This window comes from Bos grunniens, chromosome 4 (assembly GCF_055505025.1).
Source record: "Bos grunniens cultivar Pamir isolate PY7600 chromosome 4, Bosgru_T2T1.0, whole genome shotgun sequence".
Classification (NCBI taxonomy): Eukaryota; Metazoa; Chordata; class Mammalia; order Artiodactyla; family Bovidae; genus Bos; species Bos grunniens.
The window spans coordinates 57,402,625-57,427,807 of record NC_141168.1 but is presented as its reverse complement, the minus strand read 5'-3'; the positions used below and the strand labels follow the sequence as shown (position 1 = coordinate 57,427,807).

Sequence of the window (25,183 nt, the reverse complement as noted above, 5' to 3'; positions counted from 1 at the left end):
TAGCCTCTCAGCTGTGCCCAACTCTTGCAACCCCATGGTCTTGTAGCCCACCAGGCTCCTCTGTCCATGGGACTTCCGAGGCAAGGATACTGGAGTGGGTTGCCACTTCCTCCTCCAGGGGATCTTCCTGACCCAGGTATCAAACCCAGGTCTCCTGCATTGCAGGTGGATTCTTTACCTACTGAGCCACCACACCTTACACTCAGGTAATCAGAAGAAGGTGTTGTCTCTAAGAAGCCATGAAATAGCACAACTTGAGAACCTCAAGATAACAAAGTGGACAACTCTCAACAGAAACTCCCAGAATGAATTACGTTGTTCTTTGACCTGAAAACAATCACTCACCCAAACATTTGGGGCAGCACTGTCCTGGGGGAATGTGGCTAAGGTGCTGAGGACAGGAGAGAATGGGACAGACTTCTCTCACGCACTGTGTCCTGCCTCCCTAAAGAAAAGAGGAGAAAAAAGCACATTTAGAAAAGTACGTGCATATATATAGTGTCTAACCAAACTATCTGGAACAAACCTAGACCTTCCCTGGGGTTGGTCCCAGGGTGATTGCTCAGACCTGGCAACTGCCCCTAGGCATCCCGTGCTCTTCCCCGTAGATGCCATGAATTGTACCCATGAGAAGGCTGCCTCTAAAGCAATGGGTTCAGTATCACCTCTCCCCACTCACCACCACCACCACCACCTTTATCTTTTTTTCCCTCTTGAAGTGAAAGTGAAAGTCACTCAGTCATGTCAGACTCCTTGCAACACCATGGACTGTAGCCTACCAGACTCCTCTGTCTGTGACATTCTCCAGGCAAGAATACTGGAGTGGGTTGCCATGCTCTCCCCTCCAAGGGGATCTTCCAAACCTAGAGACTGAATCCTGGTCTCCTGCATTACAAGCAGATTCTTTACCGTCTGAGCCACCTGAGCATTTTGGCTTTTAAGACCAACCAACCCTCTCAGTTTGGCTGAGATTTGAGGCTTTCAGTACTATAACCAGGAAATGTCTCTGGCAAACCCAGACAGGTTGGCCTTTCTTTCCAAGCCCAAGGCAAGAAAGCAACTTTGGGGGTTTTACTGAGATGTGTCTTCCTGTTTCAGACCCCCATCTTTCTAGTCCTGCGGTAAAGCTTCCTCCAGGAAGACTTCCCTTTTGGTCACTCCTTAAAGGTGTTGCTAGAACAACTCAGCAAGGCTCAGATTTGGGGAAGTTAGTCAATCTGCTGAAAATGGATACACTGGAAGCCAACATTCAGAAGAACCATTTCACTGAAGTCACTCAGCCAAACTAATATGAATCAAGTAGAAGGTTTATGATGACTGATATTAAAAAGACTTCAGCAGCCTTGGAAAATGTTCTAGAGTCTTCAGATCTTTCACTGTCTCTCATTCTTGACCCTTTCTGTCCTCCAGCGTCCATCACCTCTGACATCCATTCCTTCTCTTCCTCGGTATTCCCTGCTTCTCTGCCCATTAGTATCTCTCACCCCTCCAAGATGTGAAGATGAGCATACTAACTTCCTTTCTCCATTCCTTAGCAGGGATGCCTGTTTTCCAACCTCAGCAACTTGTAACTGAATCCCCATAAAGCCAAGACAAGAAAAAAAAAAAACAAAAAAACGGGCTTTCCAGTCAATTTACATTCAACAGCTTTGCAAGGCTCAAGTGAAAACTATCTGGTGCAATATGAATTACTATCAAACTTGTGAATAATTCAGTTTTTTTTTTCCTTTACCAAAAAAAAAAATCAGTAAATTTGTTAGATCAATCACTAGGCAAATGACATTTCAATGAATTGGCTTCTCTAGGATTTGAGCTGGAAACCAAACTAGTAGACCATCCAAAGTACCCGTTGCCTCAAGCCTGGAATTTTTATCTTGAGAGGCCTCAGGAAATAAGCAACTCACACCTCAAAGAGTCCTGGGCCTCGCAAGGGAAAGATTCCCTCATAGCGTTTCCTCACACCTTCTCCAGCACTTTCTGTATTAACACCAGACATTGGCCGTCTGGATCCTATTCGTTCCCATCCGAGAACACTACTGTCGCCTGTTGTTTCTGCTTTCCCTTCCTATTCCTGCCATTTTCATTGTGCAAGTTTTACTTTTGGTAGGGACAGATGAAAAGGGTAGAGCATGTTATGTCTTTTTAAATATTTATTATTTTTAAGCCACTTTAAGGTTGGCTTCTTCCCCAAACCAATAGAAAACACACAAAAATACCACAAAAAGTCCTTCTGTTGTTTTTCCATTATTTCCAGATCAGCACGAATCACTAAAAATCTCCCAGGAATCCCTAGCTGTTCTCAGTGAGTTTCCTCACTCGACTGTATAATCCTGGACTCTGGCCCTTCACCAGACTTCAGAGGCGCATAACCTGAGTCTTGGTCACACTCTGAGGTCTGCCCCGGCTTATACATAAACCACAAAAGTCAAATCTAGAGGGAGGCAGAAGGCTCTCCTTAGCTTTTAACTTCCTCAAATCTCGAAGCCTTGGGCTACACGAGGTTGCCTGGATGTCGGCTTCTCTTAGGTGCACAGAGAATGTATTCTTTTCATCAATTTTCTCTGTTCTTGTTGGATCAGCATCTATTTTTCAAGCATATTTTAAAATTAAAATTTAAGAAAAATATTGCATAGTTGCATGGCCGTTAACTTGTCCAACACAATGGAAAGCTAGCCAAAGACTGTGTGTACTCCAGTAATTTTCCTTACAATAAGGTCAAAGAGTGAATTTTGCATACATAATACAACTGCAGTTTGTGTCTCCCAAGAGTCCGTTAAAGTAACTTGAACTCCAATTTAAGTTTGCTGCTTTGGTCAGGTTTTATTTTGTTTGGGTTGCAGAATTGTGGCATAGCCCAAGTCCGGAGGCTGCATTCCAATTAATACCTCCAAAGAAAGTCCCAGGCCCTTTCAGCTCACAACCTGCTTCTATGATTTCAAATCAGCAGGGACTCTGGCTAAACTATAAGCCAGGGCTTTGCTGTAAACTAAGAAAGTTAAAAAAGCAGAAGCAAACATTTCTGGTTCTAAAATTGCACTAATTCCTACTGTAATTGCACTAAATTGACTCTATTAGATTATCACCATGGCTTTCTAATTAACTTACCTGCCTCAACTTTCTTTCCACGAGTCCATCCTGCAAGGTTCAATATCTCCAAGACTCTTATCCAGCATCCATAACTGTTTCATTATTTGAGCTAAGATTTATTCAAGGTTTACCATACGTTGGGATTACCAGCAGTGAATATAACACACCAAAAAATCATTCTTTATAGAGCACGTCCATATGTTAAGGTGGAGGATGACTTAACCATAACATTCAGGAGAAAGTTTAACCCATTCAAGCTAAAAGTCCGTGTAGAAATGACTAGGTGCCCACTAGAATCTTTTTTTTCTCCTGACACAGAGCCAATCTGTATTTCCAAGTCTCCCTTACTGTTAGGGGTAGCCAGTGGGAGGTAGACGGAAATCTTTCACACTAAAGAAGGCTGAACGCCGAAGAACTGATGCTTTTAAACTGAGCTGTTGGAGAAGACTCTTGAGAGTCCCTTGGATTCAAGGAGATCAAACCAGTCAATCCTAAAGGAAATCAATCCTGAATATTCATTAGAAAGACTGATGCTGAAACTGAAGCTCCAATACTTTGGCCACCTGATGAGAAGAACTGACTCACTGGAAAAGACCCTGATGCTGGGAAAGATTGAAAGCAGAAGGGGATGACAGAGGATGAGACGATTGGATGCATCACTGACTCAATGGACATGAGTTTGAGCAAGCTCCAGGAGACGGTGAAGGACAGGGAGGCCTGGTTTGCTGCAGTTTGCGAGGTCACAAAGAGTCAGACACAGCTGAGGGATTGAACAACAAGGTGCCATGCTCTCAAGAATTTTGCAATAACTTGGAAGAGCCTGCTTCCCTGAGTCACCATATGGAAGTCTACCCACTAAACACCTGCAAGGAACTGTTAAATGAGCAAGAAATAAATTTTACCGTGTTAACACTCGGATGAATCAGTTCTTTATTACCCCAGTGAGGCAACATACTCCATAGTCTTTTCTCCAATCTCCTTTACTTCCAACACCAACACAGAGAGGGGATTCCAATGTATCTTATTTCTTTCCTGTCCCCAAACATATCTTATACCTTCTCTCTTCTTTATGCATGCATCTTTCCCTTTCTGCCCCGATCACTGACCCCTATGGAAATCCTGCTTCACTCAAGGTCTATTTCCTGCCTCTTCTCTTCTGTAAAGTCTTCTCAGATCAGATCAGATCAGTCGCTCAGTCATGTCCGACTCTTTGCAACCCCATGAATCACAGCACGCCAGGCCTCCCTGTCCATCACCAACTTCCGGAGTTCACTCAGACTCACGTCCATCGAGTCAGTGATGCAATCCAGCCATCTCATCCTCTGTCGTCCCCTTCTCCTCCTGCCCTCAATCCCTCCCAGCATCAGGGTCTTTTCCAATGAGTCAACTCTTCGCATGAGGTGGCCAAAGTACTGGAGTTTCAGCTTTAGCATCAGTCCTTCCAAAGAAATCCCAGGGCTGATCTCCTTCAGAATGGACTGGTTGGATCTCCTTGCAGTCCAAGGGACTCTCAAGAGTCTTCTCCAACACCACAGTTCAAAAGCATCAATTCTTCGGCGCTCAGCCTTCTTCACAGTCCAACTCTCACATCCATACATGACCACAGGAAAAACCATAGCCTTGACTAGACGAACCTTTGTTGGCAAAGTAATGTCTCTGCTTTTGAATATGCTATCTAGGTTGGTCATAACTTTCCTTCCAAGCAGTAAGCACCTTTTAATTTCATGGCTGCAGTCACAATCTGTAGTGATTTTGGAGCCCCCCAAAATAAAGTCTGACACTGTTTCCACTGTTTCCCCATCTATTTCCCATGAAGTGATGGGACCGGATGCCATGATCTTCATTTTCTGAATGCTGAGCTTTAAGCCAACTTTTTCACTCTCCACTTTCACTTTCATCAAGAGGCTTTTGAGTTCCTCTTCACTTTCTGCCATAAGGGTGGTGTCATCTGCATATCTGAGGTTATTGATATTTCTCCCGGCAATCTTGATTCCAGCTTGTGTTTCTTCCAGTCCAGCATTTTTCATGATGTACTCTGCATATAAGTTAAATAAACAGGGTGACTAGACCCTTTCAATTCCCAACAACCTCCTCTATAATCCTGTATCTTTTCTTTTCTCATCTGTACTCCTGTGGTATTTTTGACACACACATGAACATTTAACCCTGACAGACAACACTGGTTTTGTCTCTAAGGGCAGGAACCAGTCCTTTGAGCCTAATATCCTTCAATGGACTCAAGGAAACATCTCAATAAAAATTAATTGAATGAAAGGAAGAGCCACCACATATAATGAGCTCCAGAATCCAGGTAAATTGTTCAGAGCAACTGAAAGATGCTGATGAGACGGCAGAGTTCAGGGCTGTCTGCATCCCTTTACCTTTGTATCTCCGTGGGTTTTGCATAATTTGGGTACCAACTAAATGTTTGTTAGTGCCCATATTTCAAAAAGCATCCCTCAACTTCAATTTTTAAAGATGGTATGAGTCCTAGTATCCATGTATTTTGTCTAATGTTTGAAAATGTCTAAATGGTCAAAATGCATAGGGACTAATGACTGTATTCCCATTTGATCAACAAGAAAAGCTAGGAACGTCCATGATACTGGAGAGTTACAATTTCTACCATTTGCCCATTCCTTGAAAAGGCAAACTTGTCCTCTAGAGGTGATCCTTTGTTCCTATTGCCTATGCAAGTGCTTCTCCAAAAGCAGTTGTTTTAAAAAGAAAGACATGGAGCTTATGCCAGGTCTATTTTCTTAATTTTCTTTTAGTTGATTTAGTCAAGAACACAATTACTTTGTGTCAAAGTTTACCCTAAAGCAGCAGTTCTGTTGCATAATTAAAAAAAAAAAAGAAAGAAAGAAAGTATCTTCCTGACGGTAGTGATGAGTGCAAGATGATAAAACTACAGCCATGTGCATGCAGGATGCTTCTCCATCCCTGAGGTCTGCTGGGAATTGGGGGCTGGAAACTGTTCTGCAGCACGTGACATGGCACTCATTCCTTGACCAGGAAACAGATCGTGGCCACCTAACAGGAGGTGGGAAGCACAGCAGTGCATGTCTAACCAGTTAAGGCCAGTCAGCTACATGCAACCACATTCGAGAGTGATTTTTATTTGTCTGGAGAGTAATTTTTTTAAAACAATATTCAACTCTGAAGAAAATAGACTTCTCCATTGATTCTAGATGGAGGTGAGAACGAAAGAAGAGGAAAAACTAGAGGAACTAGTGTAAGGAAGAAATAAACCGTGGGTACAAAGAGCTCATGTGTGACTCACAATTTTTACATCACAACAACCACTGGTATAAAGCAAATTTGGGAGCAGAGCACCAAATCTGAATTACAAATTGGGTTAAAAACTTCTCTCAGAGAAATGGATATCTTTATCCACGCCCCTCTTCAACCTGGAAATTTATTTTGATGAAGTTCTGAAGCATGACAGCTACTTCAAGGGTGAAGGACTTAGTACTTGGCTTCCCCTGTTCTTGGCCAGTGTGGAATCAGAAATCAACACAAAAGAGAGGCTGCAGGTGAGTTGTGAGGATGAGGAAGTGGAAGGAGAGTGGACAAAGACATGTCACGTGCTTCCCTGGTAGCTCAGACAGTAAAGAATCTGACTGCAGTGCAGGAGACCTGGGTTCGATCCCTGGGTTGGGAAGATCCCCTGAAGAAGGAACCAGCAACCCACTCCAGTATTCTTGCCTAGAGAATTCCATGGACTTAGGAGCCTGGCAGGCTACAGTCCATGGGGTTGCAAAGAGGTGGACATGACTGAGCAACTTTTACTTTCACAAGCCCACTACAATGGGCAAGAGAAAGGCATATATGAACGCACACACACACACGTATACACACACAATACACTGGCATATATGTTTATATTACGTGCTATAAAATGCCATGGACAGAGGAGCCTGACAGGCTATATAGCCCATAGGGTTCCAAAGAGTTGGAGTCGATTGAGTGACTAAACCACTACCACCACACGCTAAAATAATTTGTATGTGTGTGTGTGTGTACACGTGTGTGTGTGTTTGTGAGACTCAACACTAGCCTAGGGCTTTTCAACTTTGACATTACTGATGTTTTAAGACTTTGCTTCAGGGGGCCATCATATGCATGTTTAGCAGCATCCCTGGTCTCTATCCACTAGATGCCAGTATCCGCCTTCATCCCCTGGTTGCAATAAAGAGGAATGTCTCCAGACACTGCCAAATGATGCTGGGGTACAAAATCAATTCAAGTTGAGAACTACTACACTAGACCAACGTTTTCTCGAGCCACAATCCAGGAACCTGCATTTTTGATAACTTTCCCAGCCGGCTTGAGTGCTGCTGTCCAAGGCACCACATTTTGCAAATGCCTCACTAACAGGAGCTTCCATCAAGTGGGGATTAAGTCATAATTATCTTGTGAGTTCCTCACAGCTAGCGCACATCATAGTTTATAACATGTGATTAAGACGTGTGTTCTGAATGATGGAGAATATTTTTTAGGTTGAAGAGTTCTCTGAGAGAAGAATCGGGCCCCATTTCACCTCAGTGGCTAGAGGCTACTTTTACTCATGATCATGGAAAGGAGAGCAGGAGTGGGTGACAGGCTGATGGAGTTGAATTACGCTTCTCTGAGACATCTGTGCTGAGTCCAACTCGGGCTTTATCATCACCATCTGTATGGATCCTGGAGACTTTCTTTCCCAAGAATCTGAACATCATGCTATGCATGGATTTTTGTTTTCAAGTCATAAAATAAAACTCAACTTCAATTCTACACACAGAGAGTCAAAGGTATGTCAGCAAAGTTTGGCCACGGTACTTATTTTGTCCCATGAAAATCTTGAGCCAACAATGACCTCTGAGAAGTACCCACTGGGCTGATAAAAACAAAACCTTTTTCTTGCTTCACTGCCTATTCAGAAAATCAAGGCCTGCCTTAAGAATCAAGCCTGAACCAAATTCCTTTCATTTTTCCCATCAATTTATGTTTCCAAGTCCAATTGTACTGTTGCTCATACTAACAAATTACCACACAGCCTTGGTGACTTAAAATAACACACATTTATTACCTTACAGTTCTGGAGATTAGAAGCCTGAAATCAATTTCACTGGGCTAAAATCAAAGTGTTGGCAGGGCTGTGTTCCTTCTAGAGACTCCCAGAGGAATCTGTTTCCTTGTCTCTTCCAACTTCTAGGTTCCTGGTCTTCTTTCTCCGTCATCAAAACCAGCAGTAGCGTCTTCAAATCTCTCTCTGAACCTGGCCCTTGCTTCCATCATCATGTCTTCTCTAACTCTGACCCTTCCACTTTCCCTTTTTAAGGACTCTTGAAAAAAGGGCCCATCCAGATAATCCAGGATAATCTCTCCATTTCAACATCATTTTGTTGTTGTTCAGTAGCTCAGTTGTGTCTGACTCTTTGTGACCCCATGGACTACAGCACACCAGGCTTCCTAGTCCTTCACTATCTCCCTCAGTTTTCTCAAACTCATGTCCATTTAGTGATGATGCCATCCAACCATCTCATCCTCTGTCACCCCCTTCTCCTTCTGCCATCAATCTTTCCCAGCATCAGGGTCTTTTCCAATGAGTCAGCTCTTCGCAACAGATGGCCAAAGTACTGGAGCTTCAGTTTCAGCATCAGTCCTCTCAATGAATATTCAGGGTTGATTTCCTTTAGGATTGACTGGTTTGCTCTCCTTGCTGTCCAAGGAACTTTCAAGAGTCTTCTCCAACCCCACAGTTCAAAAGCATCAATTCTTGGCACTCAGCCTTCTTTATGGTTCAGCTCTCACATCCGTGCATGACTACTGGAAACATCCTTAACTAAAATTATATCTACAAAGTCATTTGTGCCATATAAGGTGACAGTCACAGGTTTGGGGGATTAGGATGTGAACATCTAGATGGTCAGAGAGCACATTATTATTAACTATACAACTACCACATTATATAACTACCAAAGTTATTATTATTAAAGAAATGACATTTCATTTCACTGTGTAGCATATAAGGTGACAGTCACAGGTTTGGGGGATTAGGATGTGAACATCTAGATGGTCAGAGAGCACATTATTATTAACTATATAACTACTACATTATATAACTACCAAAGTTATTATTATTAAAGAAATAACATTTCATTTCACTGTGTAGCACCAGATGTAATGTTTCAGCTCTAATGTCACTATAACGCACTATAATAACCTTCCTATCAGCTTTCCCCCCACTGAACAAGCTAGTTTTCCCTATGTTTTACATAAAAGGAAAAGACAGCCAGGAACTTCTGTTTGAATCCTGGTTATATGGTACTGAACTGAACAAGTTCCTCACTTCCCATTTGCTCTCCCTCTGCTCATCTCTAGTTATTTCATTCTACCTTTTAGAAGGTGAACACTCCATTCAGACAATCTGAATTTCTCCTCTTGCTCACTCTCTTCTTATTGTCTCAGGCCAATCATTGGTGCTGATGGACATCTTCAGGAACATTTTGGATGTTAAGGAAGGAGGAAACCATCCTGTTTGCCAACAGGTCTCTTCTGGGCCCCTATATTTAAGTTCCCACCAAGTTGTATGATTTATCACCCTCTGGCCCTTGACAATAAGCCCTGCAGGGACTTCAGTGTCCTCTGATGGTAGATGATCCCCAGAGAGTCTGATTGTATTCATCATGTTCAGAGACACCTGCAGGAGATTTCAGAGAAACTGAAGGCTGGGGTGGGTGGCGGGGTGGGGGTGGGGGGTTGGGGTTGTATGGTGCCACAGCCAGGCCTCCCCTGTTGCCAGCTCTAGGCTTATTATCAGCAGCTGCCTGGGTGAGCAGGTTCAGCCTAGCTATGGAGACAACGGTGGACTTCAAGGGCACGTGGAGGCAGGGCCAAATGTCGTAATTTTGTGAGACAAATACTAGAGTCATAAATAAATAGGTGATGTAAATGTGTTGATTCTTTTCACTAACACCATTTTAAAAGAGGGTTTCCATTATGTGTTTGCTTAAGCCTCATATCTAAAGCTAAAAATTCATCTGTCTTCCTCTGAGTCCTGGTTCTTTGCTCTTTCTTGTCACTTAGCTGAATGGCAGGGTTTGTTTGTTTGTTTGTTTTTCCTTAATGTTTCTGCTTTGAAAAAGAAAATTTCAAATTTCTTCCTCTTCCCCAAGCCCAGCTTTCCCCACAGGCAGACACACAAATCACTGATAACAACTGGGGTACTGTTTGAGGCAAATTCCAACTGGTTGGAAGTTTCCACGAATATTTTATTCCCTGTCATTGTCCATTTTAGAAACAGGAAGATAAGACCACCCTTGAGGGCCAACCTCCAATGTGATCTTTGAGCAAATGCCCTGCAACCCGAGGGATAAAAAAGCTCTGGGAATCAGAATAGATCTGCCAGCCCTAGTTCATTTGGTGTCTGCGGATGGGAGCTGAGGGCTGACGGACGACTGGAGCAGAAGCAGTAATCTGCCCTGAAGGACCTGACACCTCTTTCCAAGGCTCACTGAACAGAGTGGTAGGACTTGCCGATAAGGGCCCTGAGAATCTGGCCTTGCTGGCAAGCATGGGGGGCTCCCTCTCTGAAACAATCAACAAATAAACAAACAAATCCACAGGAGAACACCCTCCTGATATTTCAGATTCCCAGACACCTTCCAGACCACCCCGGTAGGACGTTTTTCAACTGCCGTTCTGGGAAAAAAAAAAAAAAGTAAAAGAAAGAAAACGAGCCTTTTTCCTTTTCTTGCCATTTTTATCAAAGTTCAACCTTTCATCATCATGTAAGTAGTCAAAGCTGTTACAAGCCTACCGCTGACACATCAAACGCTTTATCTACAGTCTGGCCCACTTCCAGGGAGATGAAAAGACCGATCATTCAGAACTCACACCTCCTGTGAGTTATGAGCCATTCCTGAAAGGAAGGAAATAACACCATTGTGCAGGAGGAAGGGCATTTTTCATGTTCCCCAGGCTGTCTGCACTGCAGCAAAGCTGGTTATGCGCTAGGGAGGAAGCTACACGAAAGCCTTTGACTGGAGGCAAGTGTCTCTAGAAATACTGTCCCACAGTATGCTCATGGACTGCTCATCTAAAACCTTTCTGTTGACCTTTAAGTTTTGACACCAGAAGTTGTTTATGTACTATACCACATGCTTCATATTGTTTTATTTTGCTCCCACAGTCTTTCATTTGGATTTATTACTTGCCCAAACTGGGTTGGGAGTTCACTAAGGATAGAAGCTAGGTATTTTGTCTTCCCCAAGTGCTTCTCTCCTCCCAGCTCCACAGCTAGACCACAGTAACATCGGGCGTGCTTGGCTTTCAGTTAAACACCTGCTTGTACAGTTGTCAGTTAAAACTGGAATAATTCAAAAACGTTTGTGCTCCAGTAATGTTTCCTAAGGTCTAAAAATATCTGTTGCCTTAAAATGAATTAGTCTTAATGAAGATATATCTGGATCCCCTTACTGTATTGACAAAATTGCACTTAGAAGTCTTCACGATTTTTCATAAATATAGTATACCTGAAAACACTACAGAAAAAAGATTATATTTAAACTGAAATTTCTGAGTTGATGAGTCACAGCATTTTGGCTTTTGTTCATCTCTGCAACAAACATTTGAGTTTCTATATGTTAGACACTGTGATCTTTAAATGAAAAATTTCTAAACTTCCATTCAGTACACACGACTATGTATAGTTCTCTACTTTGTATCAAATGACAATTCCCTAAAATTCTAATAAAATATAAATTGCTGTAAACATAATACCCACAGAGTCCTATAAACACTCTAGCCTCTATTGAGGTACACTGTCCAGAGAAACTAGAGGCTTCTGCTGCTGCTGCCGCTGCTGCTGTTGAGTCAGTCGTGTCTGACTCTGTGTGATCCCATAGATGGCAGCCCAACAGGCTCCTCTCTCCCTGGGATTCTCCAGGCAAGAACACTGGAGTGGGTTGCCATTTCCTTCTCCAATGCATGAAAGTGAAAGTGAAAGTGAAGTCTCTCAGTTATATCCGACTCTTAGCGACCGCATGGACTGTAGCCTACCAGGCTCCTCCGTCCATGGGATTTTCCAGGCAAGAGTACTGGAGTGGGGTGCCATTGCCTTCTCCGAGAGGCTTCTCACACTATTCATTCAAACTAGTGATGCCTGTGGGTATTGGTCTTGTCAACCAGTTCTAAGTTTGTGTTTTAAGACAATCAGGATGTAATCCAATCTTGGCAAGCTCTTGGGATGATCATAATCTAGGCCCAACACGATCAAAGGAAGAGATGTGTATAGACTGTTGGAAATAGTTGTGATGAGGGGCTCCTAGCTTGAGCCAAAGCTCTCATTCTGACAAGTCTGGGCAACTCCAGTGAAAAAGAGAAGTCCCCTGTTTGTCTTCTTGTGAGAGCAAACTCCATCCTAAGACAGGCAGAGATGCAGCACGACAGAACCCCCTAGTTACTGAGTCTAGTTACAGAAGGAGGGAATTACTGTGAATATAACTTGGCATCTGTCACTCCAGCTATCCCAAGTCCAGGGCCTGCCATGGATGCCCATGTTGGTTCTGAGGAAGAAAGATGCTGAAAATAAAGCTGAAAAGAACTGTGAAATATTCAAGTACAGGCCCACTGATTTGGGATTTCTATAATTGAGTAAAACACATGGAAAGGAAAATCCAGATGACACTGCTGGTGATCAGAGGTCTCCATGATACTAGTGGCAACGTGCAGTCAAAGAGGATGGATGCAGTAGCCATGCCAGGCTGAGAGCCAGAGTGACTGGGAAAACGGGGCGAACAGGGGGGACAATGGCAGACAGACATGAGAGACGATGGACTCCTATCCAGCGCAGAAAAGAGATATTTCCTCTATCATAAACTCTTTTTAGGAAGACCAGGCATCCACCTAGGAAGATGATCACCATTGGCAATACCTATTATAAAATAGTACCTGTGGACAAAGCATACATATATTCTCTGGCAAATGGACTCGTAAGCAGAAAGAAAAAGTGCTTGGCTTCTTGCAGAAACAATGAGTTGTGTTAAACTGAGCTTCTCCTGGAATAATATCAGACGAGGTCCAGAAGCATTGTCTCATAGTCTTGGCCAGAACGTGCTCCAGAGAAGCCGGAAGAGAGTAGGTACCTCAGTGAGGGGGCAGCTGGCTGGAAAGTTTATCAGGTCATGGGTGAGGTCTGAGTGGACAACAGCTCTGTAACTATGACAATAGGCCTAGCAATCCAGAGGTTAAGGTTAAATCCTTAACCCTATTAAAAGGAATGAAAAAAAAGTTCTACCCAAACAACAGTTGTATCTTATTTCAGAAAAAGATACAGAAAACAGTTCAGGACAAGTTATTTTAGGCCATAGCTAAAACAGAAGGCCAGATGCTTGTCGGAATTACCATAAACGTTTCAATGAAAGCCAAGGACAGTTTCCATGGTTCCTATGATACTCATGGAAGAAGAGTGGAAGGTCACCTTTGATTGGAAACCAGGGGAAGGCCGATCCATTTGAAATAGAGACAAGCAACTCAGAACACATGCAGCATCTCTCTTTAAAGACTAGTGCTGAAGCGGAGTATTTGGAAGGCAAATGTCAAAGACTCAGGGAGGCAGTGACTCAGAAACATCAACCATTTTATTTTTCCAAACCAACAGGAGGATGATGGCAATGTCTTAAAAACAAGCAGACTGAGTGAAAGTTTACACACTGGAGATGGAACATCTAGCTCTTTTCTTGACCGAGAAATCCAGAAAGTCACTTTTTAAATTGACCTATGCTATTTATAAAGATCTTCATCAACCAGTATTAAAGTTTGGTTGCCTAATTCAGAAAACTGTTATAAACAAGTAGGTCAAAGTATATGACCAACTCATGATCAGAACGTTGCTAATTCAGATTGGTTGAAAATATTTGTAATCTGAAGAGAGTATGGCATATGCTCAAGTGTGTAGATTATAGATATTGGCCTTGAAGTGAAGGATTCTCTTAATTTTTTAGATAGGACATAACATCTTATGTTTTCTAAGTATCTATCTGATAAAGTCTATTTAGGGAGTCTGTGGGTGAGATACCAAAATGGTTCCATCCCCCCCCCCACAAAAATTGCTGAAGTGGAAAATACACTTACATTTATGTCCTATATTTTACTTAAAATGCATCCTATAGATACTCATGTGCAATGACTATTTCATGCTTTTGTTTTAGGAAGATGTTTCCAGTAGTGTAGGACAAAGACTATGATCCACTGACCTTTTAACTAGTTTAGCCTGGGATAGCCTTTAGGCTCAAGTCTCCCTTCTTCTTTTGTAAATCCTCTCAAGCGGCCTGACTGAAATCACAAGTGCTCCATTCTCTGGCATCAAATCTGCCTGAAAGATGGTTGCTCTCGGGTGTCCCTGGTGGTCGTCCCTGGTGGTTGCTCTCGGGCATTCTATTAAGAATCTAACTTCCAAGTCAGTGGACTCAAGTTTGATCCCTGCTCCGGGAAGATCCCACATGCCACGGGGCAACTCAGCCCATGCACCACTACTACTAGAGCCTGCAAGCTGCAACCATTGAGCCCGAGTGCTGCCAACAGTGAAGCCCACTCACCTAGAGCAAGGCCTTCACAACAACAGAAGCCACCACAATGAGAAGCCCGCACTCTGCAACTAGAGAGGAGCCCCTGAGAGCCGCGACTAGAGAAAGCCCGTGTGCCGCGACGATGACCCAGTGTAGCCAAATAAATAAATATCTAAAAAATGGTTGCTCTCATTTAATAAAAATGCCATGCTAGGGAAACTTGGGCAGCCACAAAATCCATATGCATTCAAAATCCATAGCTCCCAAAGGGTCTAATAAGTTTTACTTTGAAAAACAGAAGAGTTCTTAATGCTTGCAAATGAAAGGAGCCGTATGGCACTGAAATTGTTCCTAGCAAATATTTTAAATGATTTGCCTCACAAGTATTCCTAACTCCAAAGGGTAACAGGAATGAAGGGAGAGAGCCTCAGATGTACATGTATCCCAATGTTTGGGACAAAAAGCTGCAAACCCTAATAAGAGGGCCATTCCTTTCATCTAATACTTAGATGTGAGGTCTTTACACTGAAATAGTCTCTCAAAACCCCAATGTGGTCTATTATTAGAGTTGTAGAAATAACCATTTCCATGCACATGGATACAAAATTCCTGATAATGGGTGATGAATCAAAAATCTGCAGGAAAATAATGACTTTTTAAAATTACTGAAATCCTAGTTTCTGAAGGCATGAGCCTTCCTTCACTGTCTCCCTGTGTGTTAAGCTCAGTGCACATGTGCTGTCACTTCAGTCATGTCTGACTCTGCAACCCTATAGACTAGCCAGCCAGGTTCCTCTCCATGGGATTCTCCAGGCCAGAATACTGGAGTGGGCTGCCATGCTCTCTTCCAGCACATGTTTCCTACCCAGGAATCGAACCCACATCTCCTGTGACTCCTGCATGGTAGGCAGATTCTTTACCACTGAGCCACTGGGGAAGCCCACGCCTTGAACTCAGTACAAGCAGGCAGTTTCCAGAGTCTAAATCAAGAAGGAAAACTGGAAATCCACATGGTTCAAAGGAACAAATCCTGGGGTTAAGAGCCCTCTCCTACCCCAGTTCCATTCTTTGCTACTTTGCACTAAATTTAGTTTACTTCTCTATATTTAAATTTCTTCATCTGTAAATTAGAAAAAAAAACAACCTGTATCCATTCTCACAAGTTCATATAAAAAATCAGATGATGGAGGTAAAGGTTTAGCTCAGTGTCTGGTACACAAATAAGTGCTCATTAAATGTTTAGTTCTTACAAATACTGATGGATTCATTTTGATGTTTGGCAAAACTAATACAATTACGTAAAGTTTAAAAATAAAATAAAATTAAAAAAAAAAAAAAAACAAATACTGTAGGATCAAATTAACTGTAAATCCCAGTCAGCTCCATAAATTAACAAATGAGTGACCCTGGCAATTTATGTAATCTGCATCTTGGTTATTTTATTACTAAACAATGCCACTTTCCTTGCAAAGCTGTTGTGAAAACGTTATGAGTGAATGTACTCAAAGCACCCAGCACAGAACTTAATCTATAAAAGTTCCTGATAAGAATGAACCTTCAGCACTCTCACTCCCACCCTGTGCACTTTCCGATTAGCCATTCAAAGTCGGTTTCACAGGCCCAGAGAACAGGGCTGTGAAAGGTACGGGCTGTGGACTTCTCCTCTGAATTACCTGGAGAACATGCGTGTTTTCCTTGGCGCCAGGAACACATGGAGCAGTCTTCTGGGGTGCACAGTAGTGCATACATCCCCCATGTATTTGCATAAAATTTCAAAGCACTCTCTTGATATATGCAGTATGACAGCTGCTCTCACAATGTATTTATATAAGTTCTATGAGGATTTTATAAAATAAACTTGCAAATGTTTGTTTTCCTAAGGAGGGGTGTGTTTGAGGGTTGGTGGGGATAATCATTTCATCTCCCTCTAGAAAGTAACGCATGCTGGCATGCTCCCTCGCTCCATGACCGCAAATAGCTGGTGTTCCCTATGAATACGTGAGGCAACCCCATACATATAGTAGGTCATTTTTAAAATCTATAAGCATTTTAAAAAATGTTTTTGTTTTTTTTTTTGTAAAAAAAACACTGAAGGGTGCCGTAACCACAATCCATCTGAAGTCTAGAGGGAAGGATAAAATAGTTGGCTGTGACTTCTAGCACACTGAATCCCGCAGGCAAATTGTCATAACCCCAGCTGGCTCTTCATCTTTTCAATGAAGGAGGTAGCAGATGTGAAAGACAATGGCAATTCCTTACCAACACAGGCCAGCATTTACCTCAGTCTTCTTTCAGAGCCACTAGAAGAATTGTCTGGATTGGCTAACTCTTTCCATCAAAAGTATTGAAGTAATATATTCAGTTATCTCCTATACCATTTCCTAAACTAGTATTTTGTGGAATCTTTTTCCATAGGAGATTAGCTAGGGGTTCCATGACATAAGACTTCTGCCAAGAAATGAATAAGGTTGTGTTGAAAAAGTTAAATGAGTTTTCTTTATTGTAGGTCTTTTCTTATCCTTTAATGCATATAAATATCCAATTGGGAGAATATATAAGATGATTTCTCATATGACCATAGAACCCTTTTGTCATAGCACATGGACATATCCTGGTACAATATAAAGAGGAACACAAAAATACTGCTAAGTCGCTTCAGTCGTGTCTGACTCTGTGTGACCCTATAGACGGCAGCAGACCAGGCTCTGCTGTCCCTGGGATTCTCCAGGCAATAACACTGGAGTGTGTTGCCATTTCCTTCTCCAATGCATGAAAGTGAAAAGTGAAAGTAAAGTCGCTCAGTCGTTTCCGACTCTTTGCGACCCCATGGACTGCAGCCCACCAGGCTCCTCCATCCATGGGATTTTCCAGGCAAGAGTACTGGAGTGGGGTGCCATTGCCTTCTCCACATAAAATACTAGTCAACTTCAATTTATTACTTTGTGTCTACCCTAAGTATTGATAGCTATAGAAGCCTTTCTCCTTGACACAAATTCCTTGGTGACAATTTTACAGTAAACAAGTCCTTATATTGAGCAATTATTATTCCTTAATTGAGCAAACAGTTCTACTCCCCAAAGCCTTCCCCTCCATAATTACTATATTAAAAAATATGCTCTTCAAATTCAATTTAATATTTTATTTTTACAGATTCCAAAAACCACTCTGATAGTGTTTGTTGGTTGGTTGAGTTTATTGTTTTCTTCAGGATTATCTTCATCTTTCCCCCCCCCACCCCCAGAATTTTCATACATTTTACCATAGGGGTAAAAAAACAGAAAAGAATTTTAGGCTTCCACCTGGCTTTTTCCCAATTCCATAAACCAGGTCACCCTACCAATGCCTGGCATTTCTGGAATATTTATAAACACTATAGTAGGAAAACTCTACCTCCTACTTCCTCTGAAAACATAGCTGGCTACAGATTCCCAAGGCAGGCTCTGTGGGCATGTGGTTTCCATGCCTTCAAAAGGGGTGTTTGTAGGATACACTGAGGGATATTTCAGCCATGTCTTTCTCTTATCTTTTTTATTTTTTTGCCTAGCAAACTTGCTCCAAATTTGCCTCTGGGTGGCCTTAAACAAGAGACACGCTGTAAACAAATAGAACCCTTCCAGATTCCTCAGTAGGCGGCAGTGGCAGAAACAAGGATGCAAGGAAAAGGTGTGTTTGTTGACCCTGTCTCTCACTTTGGGTGGGACCTCATGGGACAGCAAGGGAGGCTGTGACGGTCCTGGACTGGGTTAGGTTAAGAAACTGCAAAGAAGACAGGAGCTTTGGGGGGATCAGGAGAGAACGCCAGGTTGGGAGCAGGGCTTCTCCTCCACTGTTCTAAAGAGGCAGGGGTCAAAATAGCATGAATTTCACACCTATCTCTAAGCCCGCATTGCCCCAGCATTGAACTGAAAATAATAACATCAACAAGATGTTATTTTTAAAAAGTGTTCTAAAAAAGAAGTGGCTTCCTCATTAAACTGTTTTCATTGTTACCCGTGACCTTCAACTTCATCTCAAGGTGCACACATAATTTTACATTTACAGTCAAGGGCTGTCTCTTTTGTTCACTGTATTCCCAGAGACTACCACAATATCTTTTTAAATAAATAATTACAGCTTTTGTTGATAGACCGCAGTACCATTAGGTAAGCTACTTTATGATGAACTCATCAACACTCCCTCCAAATTCCAATTCTGTCTCTAGATAAGAAAGGTTTTACACACAGAATCATTCCTCCAGCAATCATATCCCCAGCTAGTTGTCTCTCTTTCCTTATAAAGGAGTTAGCCAGATGTGAGAGACAATGACAGTCTGTCCACAACTGCACACAAGTGACTCGCTTTCCCTTCAGGTAGGAGGAAATCGTGGCTGGTACCTACTCCCGGGAGGGTAGTGCGCAGACCTAGGGGCAAAGATTCTTTATGCGCATTTCTGGACAGACACACAGAAACCAAAGAACAAAGGCAATGCTAAGAAAACTCGGTGGTGGGGGTGGGGTGGGGGTGGTTAAAAATGATTTGCTTTATATTTAAACTATATATGGATTTCTAATCCAGACCATATGTTGAAAACATAACTGAAACCAATGGTTTTCAGATCTTTTTAACCTAGGATCCTTTTACGCTCTGAAAGATTATTAAACCTACCAAAACTTTTTGTTTATATGAGATACATCTATGAATATTTACTCTTTTAGAAGTTGCAACCGAGAAATTTTAAAACTTGTTGACTTTAAAATAACAAAAATTCATTACACTAACAGAAATAACATACTTTAATGAAAAATACACATTCCAAAACAAACAAACAAAAATAGTGAGAAAACTGACACTGTTCTACCTTTTTGCAAAGCTCTTTAATGTTTGGCCTAATAGAGGTTATTGAGTTTTCTTATTTGCTTCTTTCAATTTATTGCAATATGCTGTTTTGGTTGCAGTTTATAAGGAAAACACAGTTTTACACGGACACACAGTCAGAAGACAGAGGTAGATTTTGAGAGCTATTTCATATAATGGTGGATACTCTTCTTTGATTCTATATCAAAATCCAATAATCTTAAAGGTTGGCTGTGATATAGAATTAAAAACCATATCTTGTCCTTTATTTAACCAGATCTTCAAAATGTTAGCATATTTCATTATCAAATATCAAAAAATTACACTTATCATCATCTCTTACTTACTCATAAAAAGTCTTTAAGTATAAAAAAATCTGTCAGTCTCACAAGGGCAAATGAAAGTTTTCCAAAAGTCAAATTTTCACATGAAAGCTAAAGTTTTGATCACTGGTGACTTTACCATTTATTGTCTTTAGAGTGACATGCTCATAATATTTTTTTTTTTTGAGATGTCTGCTAAATGCCCAAGTAAAAATGGAGTTCCATTAAAAAAAAAAAAGTGATTAGTTCTGCTCAAAATTCAAATAAACATCTGGTTTTTTAATTTTTTTCTTTAGATATCCACTGTAATTCAAATTCGCAGACTTTTTTTTAACTTCTCACATTAAAATCTGAAAAGGCAATAGCACCCCACTCCAGTACTCTTGCCTGGAGAATCCCAGGGACGGGGGAGGCTGGTGGGCTGCAGTCCATGGGGTCACACAGAGTTGGACACGACTGAAGCGACTTAGCAGCAGTAGCAGCATGTTAAAATGATGTGTCTTCAATGGTCAGATTTAATTAAAAAAACAAAACAAAACAAATATTTAGTTTCATCACAAACATTTTTAAATAAAACTGAGTTTTTTTTTTAAAAATTGAGTACATAGTGGTGACCAATACAATGACCATTTTAGGGCCACTGCATGACTAAGCAACTTCACTTTCACTCTTCACTCTCATGCATTGGAGAGGGAAATGGCAACCCACTCCAGTGTTCTTGCCTGGAGAATCCCAGGGACGGAGGAGCCTGGTGGGCTGCTGTCTATGGGGTCACACAGATTCAGACACAACTGAAGCGACTTGGCAGCACCAGCAGCAGCCTTGATTAGTGCTAACTAAGGCTCTAGCACTTCTACTCTCCATCATTGATACAGCCCTCCTAAAAGGCAAATTATGTCTTAGTATTATGATAAAATTAGTTTTGAACCCATACACCCTCTGAAACAGTCTTCGGAACTCCCAGGGGTCCATGGACTACACTTTGAGAACCGCTGACTCAAATGCTGTGATTTTTACATTCTTGAGGTCTACCTCCATGAAGTAATTCTCATAACCATGATAAACAAACCAAAGTACAGCAGCATATTTGGGTCACAGAACTGAACTCTACGGTCCCAGGGAAACATTGTACATCATCACTTAAATTGGCAAGTTCACTTAGTGGACTGTAATGCCATATGGACTGTAGAGCAAAAAAAAAAAAAAAGGGATAATCAACACCACCCACAGAGCCAGCCAGATTTGAGCAATCAAAGCCTGAAAACACCAGTTTTGTTCCAGTAAAACTGTCAAGAATCCATATTAGTCATTTACACCCATATTTTCAGGTATTCAGTAGAAAAAAGAAAGCCCTTTGTGTGGCTAAAAAAAATGAAATATCAACCTAGGAGGCAAGCCTGAGAAAGAGCAGATGCTTATGTTTCTAGAGTTTGTACTTTTTCTCTAAAAACATATCTGTCATCAACTTCAACTTAGAAAACCAACAAAGTACTTTTATAAATAAACACAGTGGCCATTTTCATTTTAGTGACTCTGAATTCTTGGTAATCAATCTGATGGCCAAGAAATGCCAGCTAACTTTTCTCTGATATGCTTCAGGCAAGGCGTCCTCACAATGGTCAGTGTCTTGGAAAACCAGAACCTACAGCTGAATTTTTAACAACATGGCACTTTTAGCTTGGAGGTTTTACCTAAGGAAAACTGAATGAGAAGTTTCCATATACCTCTCATTTCAATATCAAAGAAACCCTTGCATTAAGTTGACACACAAATAAGAAATAATCCAATGGAGAAACTGTGGTTCATGATAATGAGAGAAGCTGAAATGTTTGATTATCTAATAAAGTCAACCTTTGACTCTGCCTGGTCCTGTTTCCCCACCACCATTCCACATCTACCTACCAACCCAAAGCCATTGCACTTGCCACACCAATCAGGGCCAAAGAAAGTAGGATGTCAAGCAGTCTTAAGCCCTCTACCTTCCCAACTCCTTGGAGGTACTGGTACACGACCGCCTTTCTTACTAGTCTAGACCTGGAAGGAGGTCATGTTCTAATGCTGAACCCAAAGGAGGGAATCTGGAATTATTCCTGACATTCCAAGCACTCTCCAGCATTTCTCCTGAAACCTCCAGGTAATGGGCATTCCCTGCTCTCTCAAACTCACTGGAGCTGGACACGCTAACTAATAAACTGTACTCCAGCTTCCAAACAAACACAGAAACCTACTAAATAGCCAGAAATATCCTTTCAGCTCTCTCTCCAAAGATTTCCTTTTGGGTACTAGGAGTACACGAACATATTCTAGGTCCCGCTATTACACTCCAAATCTGGTTCATGGAAAAACATGCCTGGGACCTGAAACGGGTACTCGTCCCTGTCATCTGCTCTCACCCAAAATGACTGATGCTTGCAGGCTAGGCTTTTGCTTTGGTCCCTTTTTAAATCACTGAACATTTATGACTCCTAACATCTAGGACCTAGAACCACTTCTTTCTCTGCCCTTGAACTCCAAGCGAAGGGGTAGAAGCCTCCTTGTGAATAGAACCTCCTAAAGAGGTTCTGCCAGTCTTCTCCCTGGACTTGTGAGCACAGTGTACTCCTGACTCATCTCAGGCATTAATCATTTGGCTGAAGCTGGGCTGCGGAGGTCTCACTTCTCTGTACCTCCTGCCCCTCTTCCTGGTTGCACTTTGGATTTTTGAGCCTGTGCTCTGCCTCCTCTGCCTGCTGTCACTTCTGGGAGCTTCTGCACCTCCAAAACAAATGCAAACACATTAAGAAAGCAGAGAAAGCAATTCAGAGCATCTTTTTAAACATTATAAATCACTTGACTAACAGGCCAAGTTAAAGTTTATGCTTTCCTTGGCAAACGATTTTGAAGGGTACATGTTTATTATGTTTAGGGGAAGTAAGCCATTTTCTACTTTATTTATAAGCAATGACTACAAAATTAAACATGGGCTTCCCAGATGGCTCAGTGGTAAAGAATCCGCCTGCCAATGCAGGAGACTCGGGTTTGATCCCTGGGTGGGGAAGATCCCCTGGAGAAAGGAATGACAACCCACTCCAGTATTCTTTCTTGCCTGGAAAATCCCTAGGAAAGAGGAACCTGAAGGGCTACAGATCATGGGGTCACAAAAGAGTCAAACACAACTTAGCGACTAAACAAGGCTGGCCAAAAAGTTCATTCAGGTCTTTCATAACATCTTTTGGAAAAACCCAAACAAATTCTTTGGCCAACCCAATATAAACAATTTGCATGGAGTCTACAGATTCATCTATTCATTAAAGCAGAAGCCCTGAGTCATTGCTTACAAATTAACTATGCCCTTGAATCCTCCACAATTCTGGAAATCCTGCATTACCTGACACCTAGAGAAAAATCAAGAGTCAAAGCCTAGACCCTAGTTTCTCCAAATATCTTTGGGCATCTGCATTAGAATTACCCAGTCCTTTGCTAAAAATGCATATTGCATAAAAATGAGACCACCTTGCACCTGAGTGCTGAGCCTGGGCTTTTAATGAATGCTTCATATTCAGGATTTGTATTATTAACAGAATGAGTATGTCACATACTGGGATAATAGGTCAGTAAAGAGAGGAATACACAAAAGAGCTCAAATAATCCTAATCAATCACTATAAGAAGTCTATAGGCAACATTTAAAACTGATGAATGAAGAATGAGCAATAGCTGCTTCGTTGGTGGCTCAGCAGTAAAGAATCCACCTGCCGATACAGGCGACAGGGTTCCATCCCTGATCTGGGAAGGTCCCACATCCTGCACTACTAGCCTGAGCTTTAGAGCCCAGGAGCTGTAACTACTGAAGCCCACGAACCCTTGAGCCTGTGCTCATAATGAGAGAAGGCACCACAATGAGAAGCCGTAACACTGCAACTAGAGTAGCCCCCACTTGCAGCAACTAGAGCTTAGCCTGAGCAGCAACAAGGACCCAGTACAGGCAAAAATACATAAATAAAGTTATTCTTTCGAAGTACCTGTGAGATACTTTCGCAGATTAAAATAAAAAAGAATGAGCACTAAAGGCATATTGTTGGGTAGTAGAGAGAAAGACATCAGAATAAACATCTAAAATCAATGGAATTAGACACTTAACAGGGAAAAGATACACAGTGGAAGTGGGGGGTATTAACCTTTTAGCACTATTTGATTTTTTTCAATACCCATATATTAATCAAAAATGAAAACATATTAAAAATAAAGAAAATAATTTACTCTATTATTCAGTCTTTATTAAATTAGCATTTCCATCTTATTTCTGTTAATCTGTGGTGATAGATGGCACTTCTTGAAAAAAAATAGTTATCAAGGATGACTTTTTCAATTTTGTCTTTGGGTATACTTTGACAGAAGACAAAATATACCCACACTATTTAAAAGCTTAGCTTGGATGTTTACTTCATTAAATGAGTCAAGAAATTTCACAGAACCTTCTCTTTAAATAAAATGGGCAAAAATGAAAGTAAAAGTCACTCAGCCATGTCCGACTCTTTGCGACCCCACAGACTGTCCATGGAATTCTCCAGGCCAGAATGCTGGACTGGGTAGCCTTTCCCTTCTCCATCAGATCTTCCTGAAAATGGGCAAAAATACCACTAAATTCCTGCAAACAATTAAAAATGGATTCTATACGTTATAACTTGGACCACTTCAAATTTTCAGTATAATGGTCGCATAATTACTACTAAAATGGCATTGCATCCGACATAATTCAAGATTCTCTGGAAAGTCCTGTCATTTTTCTTTACCCAATTTTTATGTCAAATTTGTATAACAGGGATTGGAGTTCATATGTTTAGGGACTCAGGAAACTTAAGATTATTTAGAAGTTTGGCAAGGGATGCTGGAAGTTGGGAGGAATGTTCTCTGGACAAAGAAATATGGAAAGAGCCAGAGAATAGGAGAAACATGGGGAAAAACAGTCAGCCAAGAAAGGGGAAGACTCAAGACTAAGACTAACGTTTCCCTCATCCCCAGTCACTGTAGCAGCAGTGCCTCTATTAGCAGACACACCCAGAAAGGTGCATGATCAAATGACATCAGATTTGTTTCCTACACTGAGTAAGTTCATTTTCTTTCACCTTAGATCTACCATACTCCATCAATGCCAATCAAGGATTACAATGAGAAAATGTTTTCACTAAAAAGAGTCTGGGATCCCAAAGAGGTATGGTGACTAGCCATAGGTGAAAAACTGTGACAGCTGTGGATACTGGTACAAACGGGATAAACACTGATGTATCATTAAGCCACTATTTCTTCTGTGTCACCTGGGGAAATCCATACATTAAGGGGATTAAATGGATACTTCCAAAGTGAAGCCAGTTTCTTGAGAAGACCTTTCCTGGGTAAAGGGCAGCCCAAG

At 41.6% G+C, this 25,183-nt stretch overlaps 1 protein-coding gene across 2 annotated transcripts in view; it reads right to left on the bottom strand.

Annotated features, from left to right (window-relative positions):
• BMPER (BMP binding endothelial regulator) overlaps nt 1-25,183 on the bottom strand; it is a 252,348-nt gene that overhangs the window by 110,111 nt on the left and 117,054 nt on the right. For both annotated transcript variants that reach the window (XR_015163218.1, XM_086398479.1), the window contains exon 7: nt 346-445. Coding sequence is in view for 1 of the 2 variants with exons in the window: in XM_086398479.1 (XP_086254605.1) it covers nt 346-445 (100 nt within the window). In the remaining variant the exon portion in view is untranslated. The remainder of the gene's footprint in view (nt 1-345; nt 446-25,183) is intronic.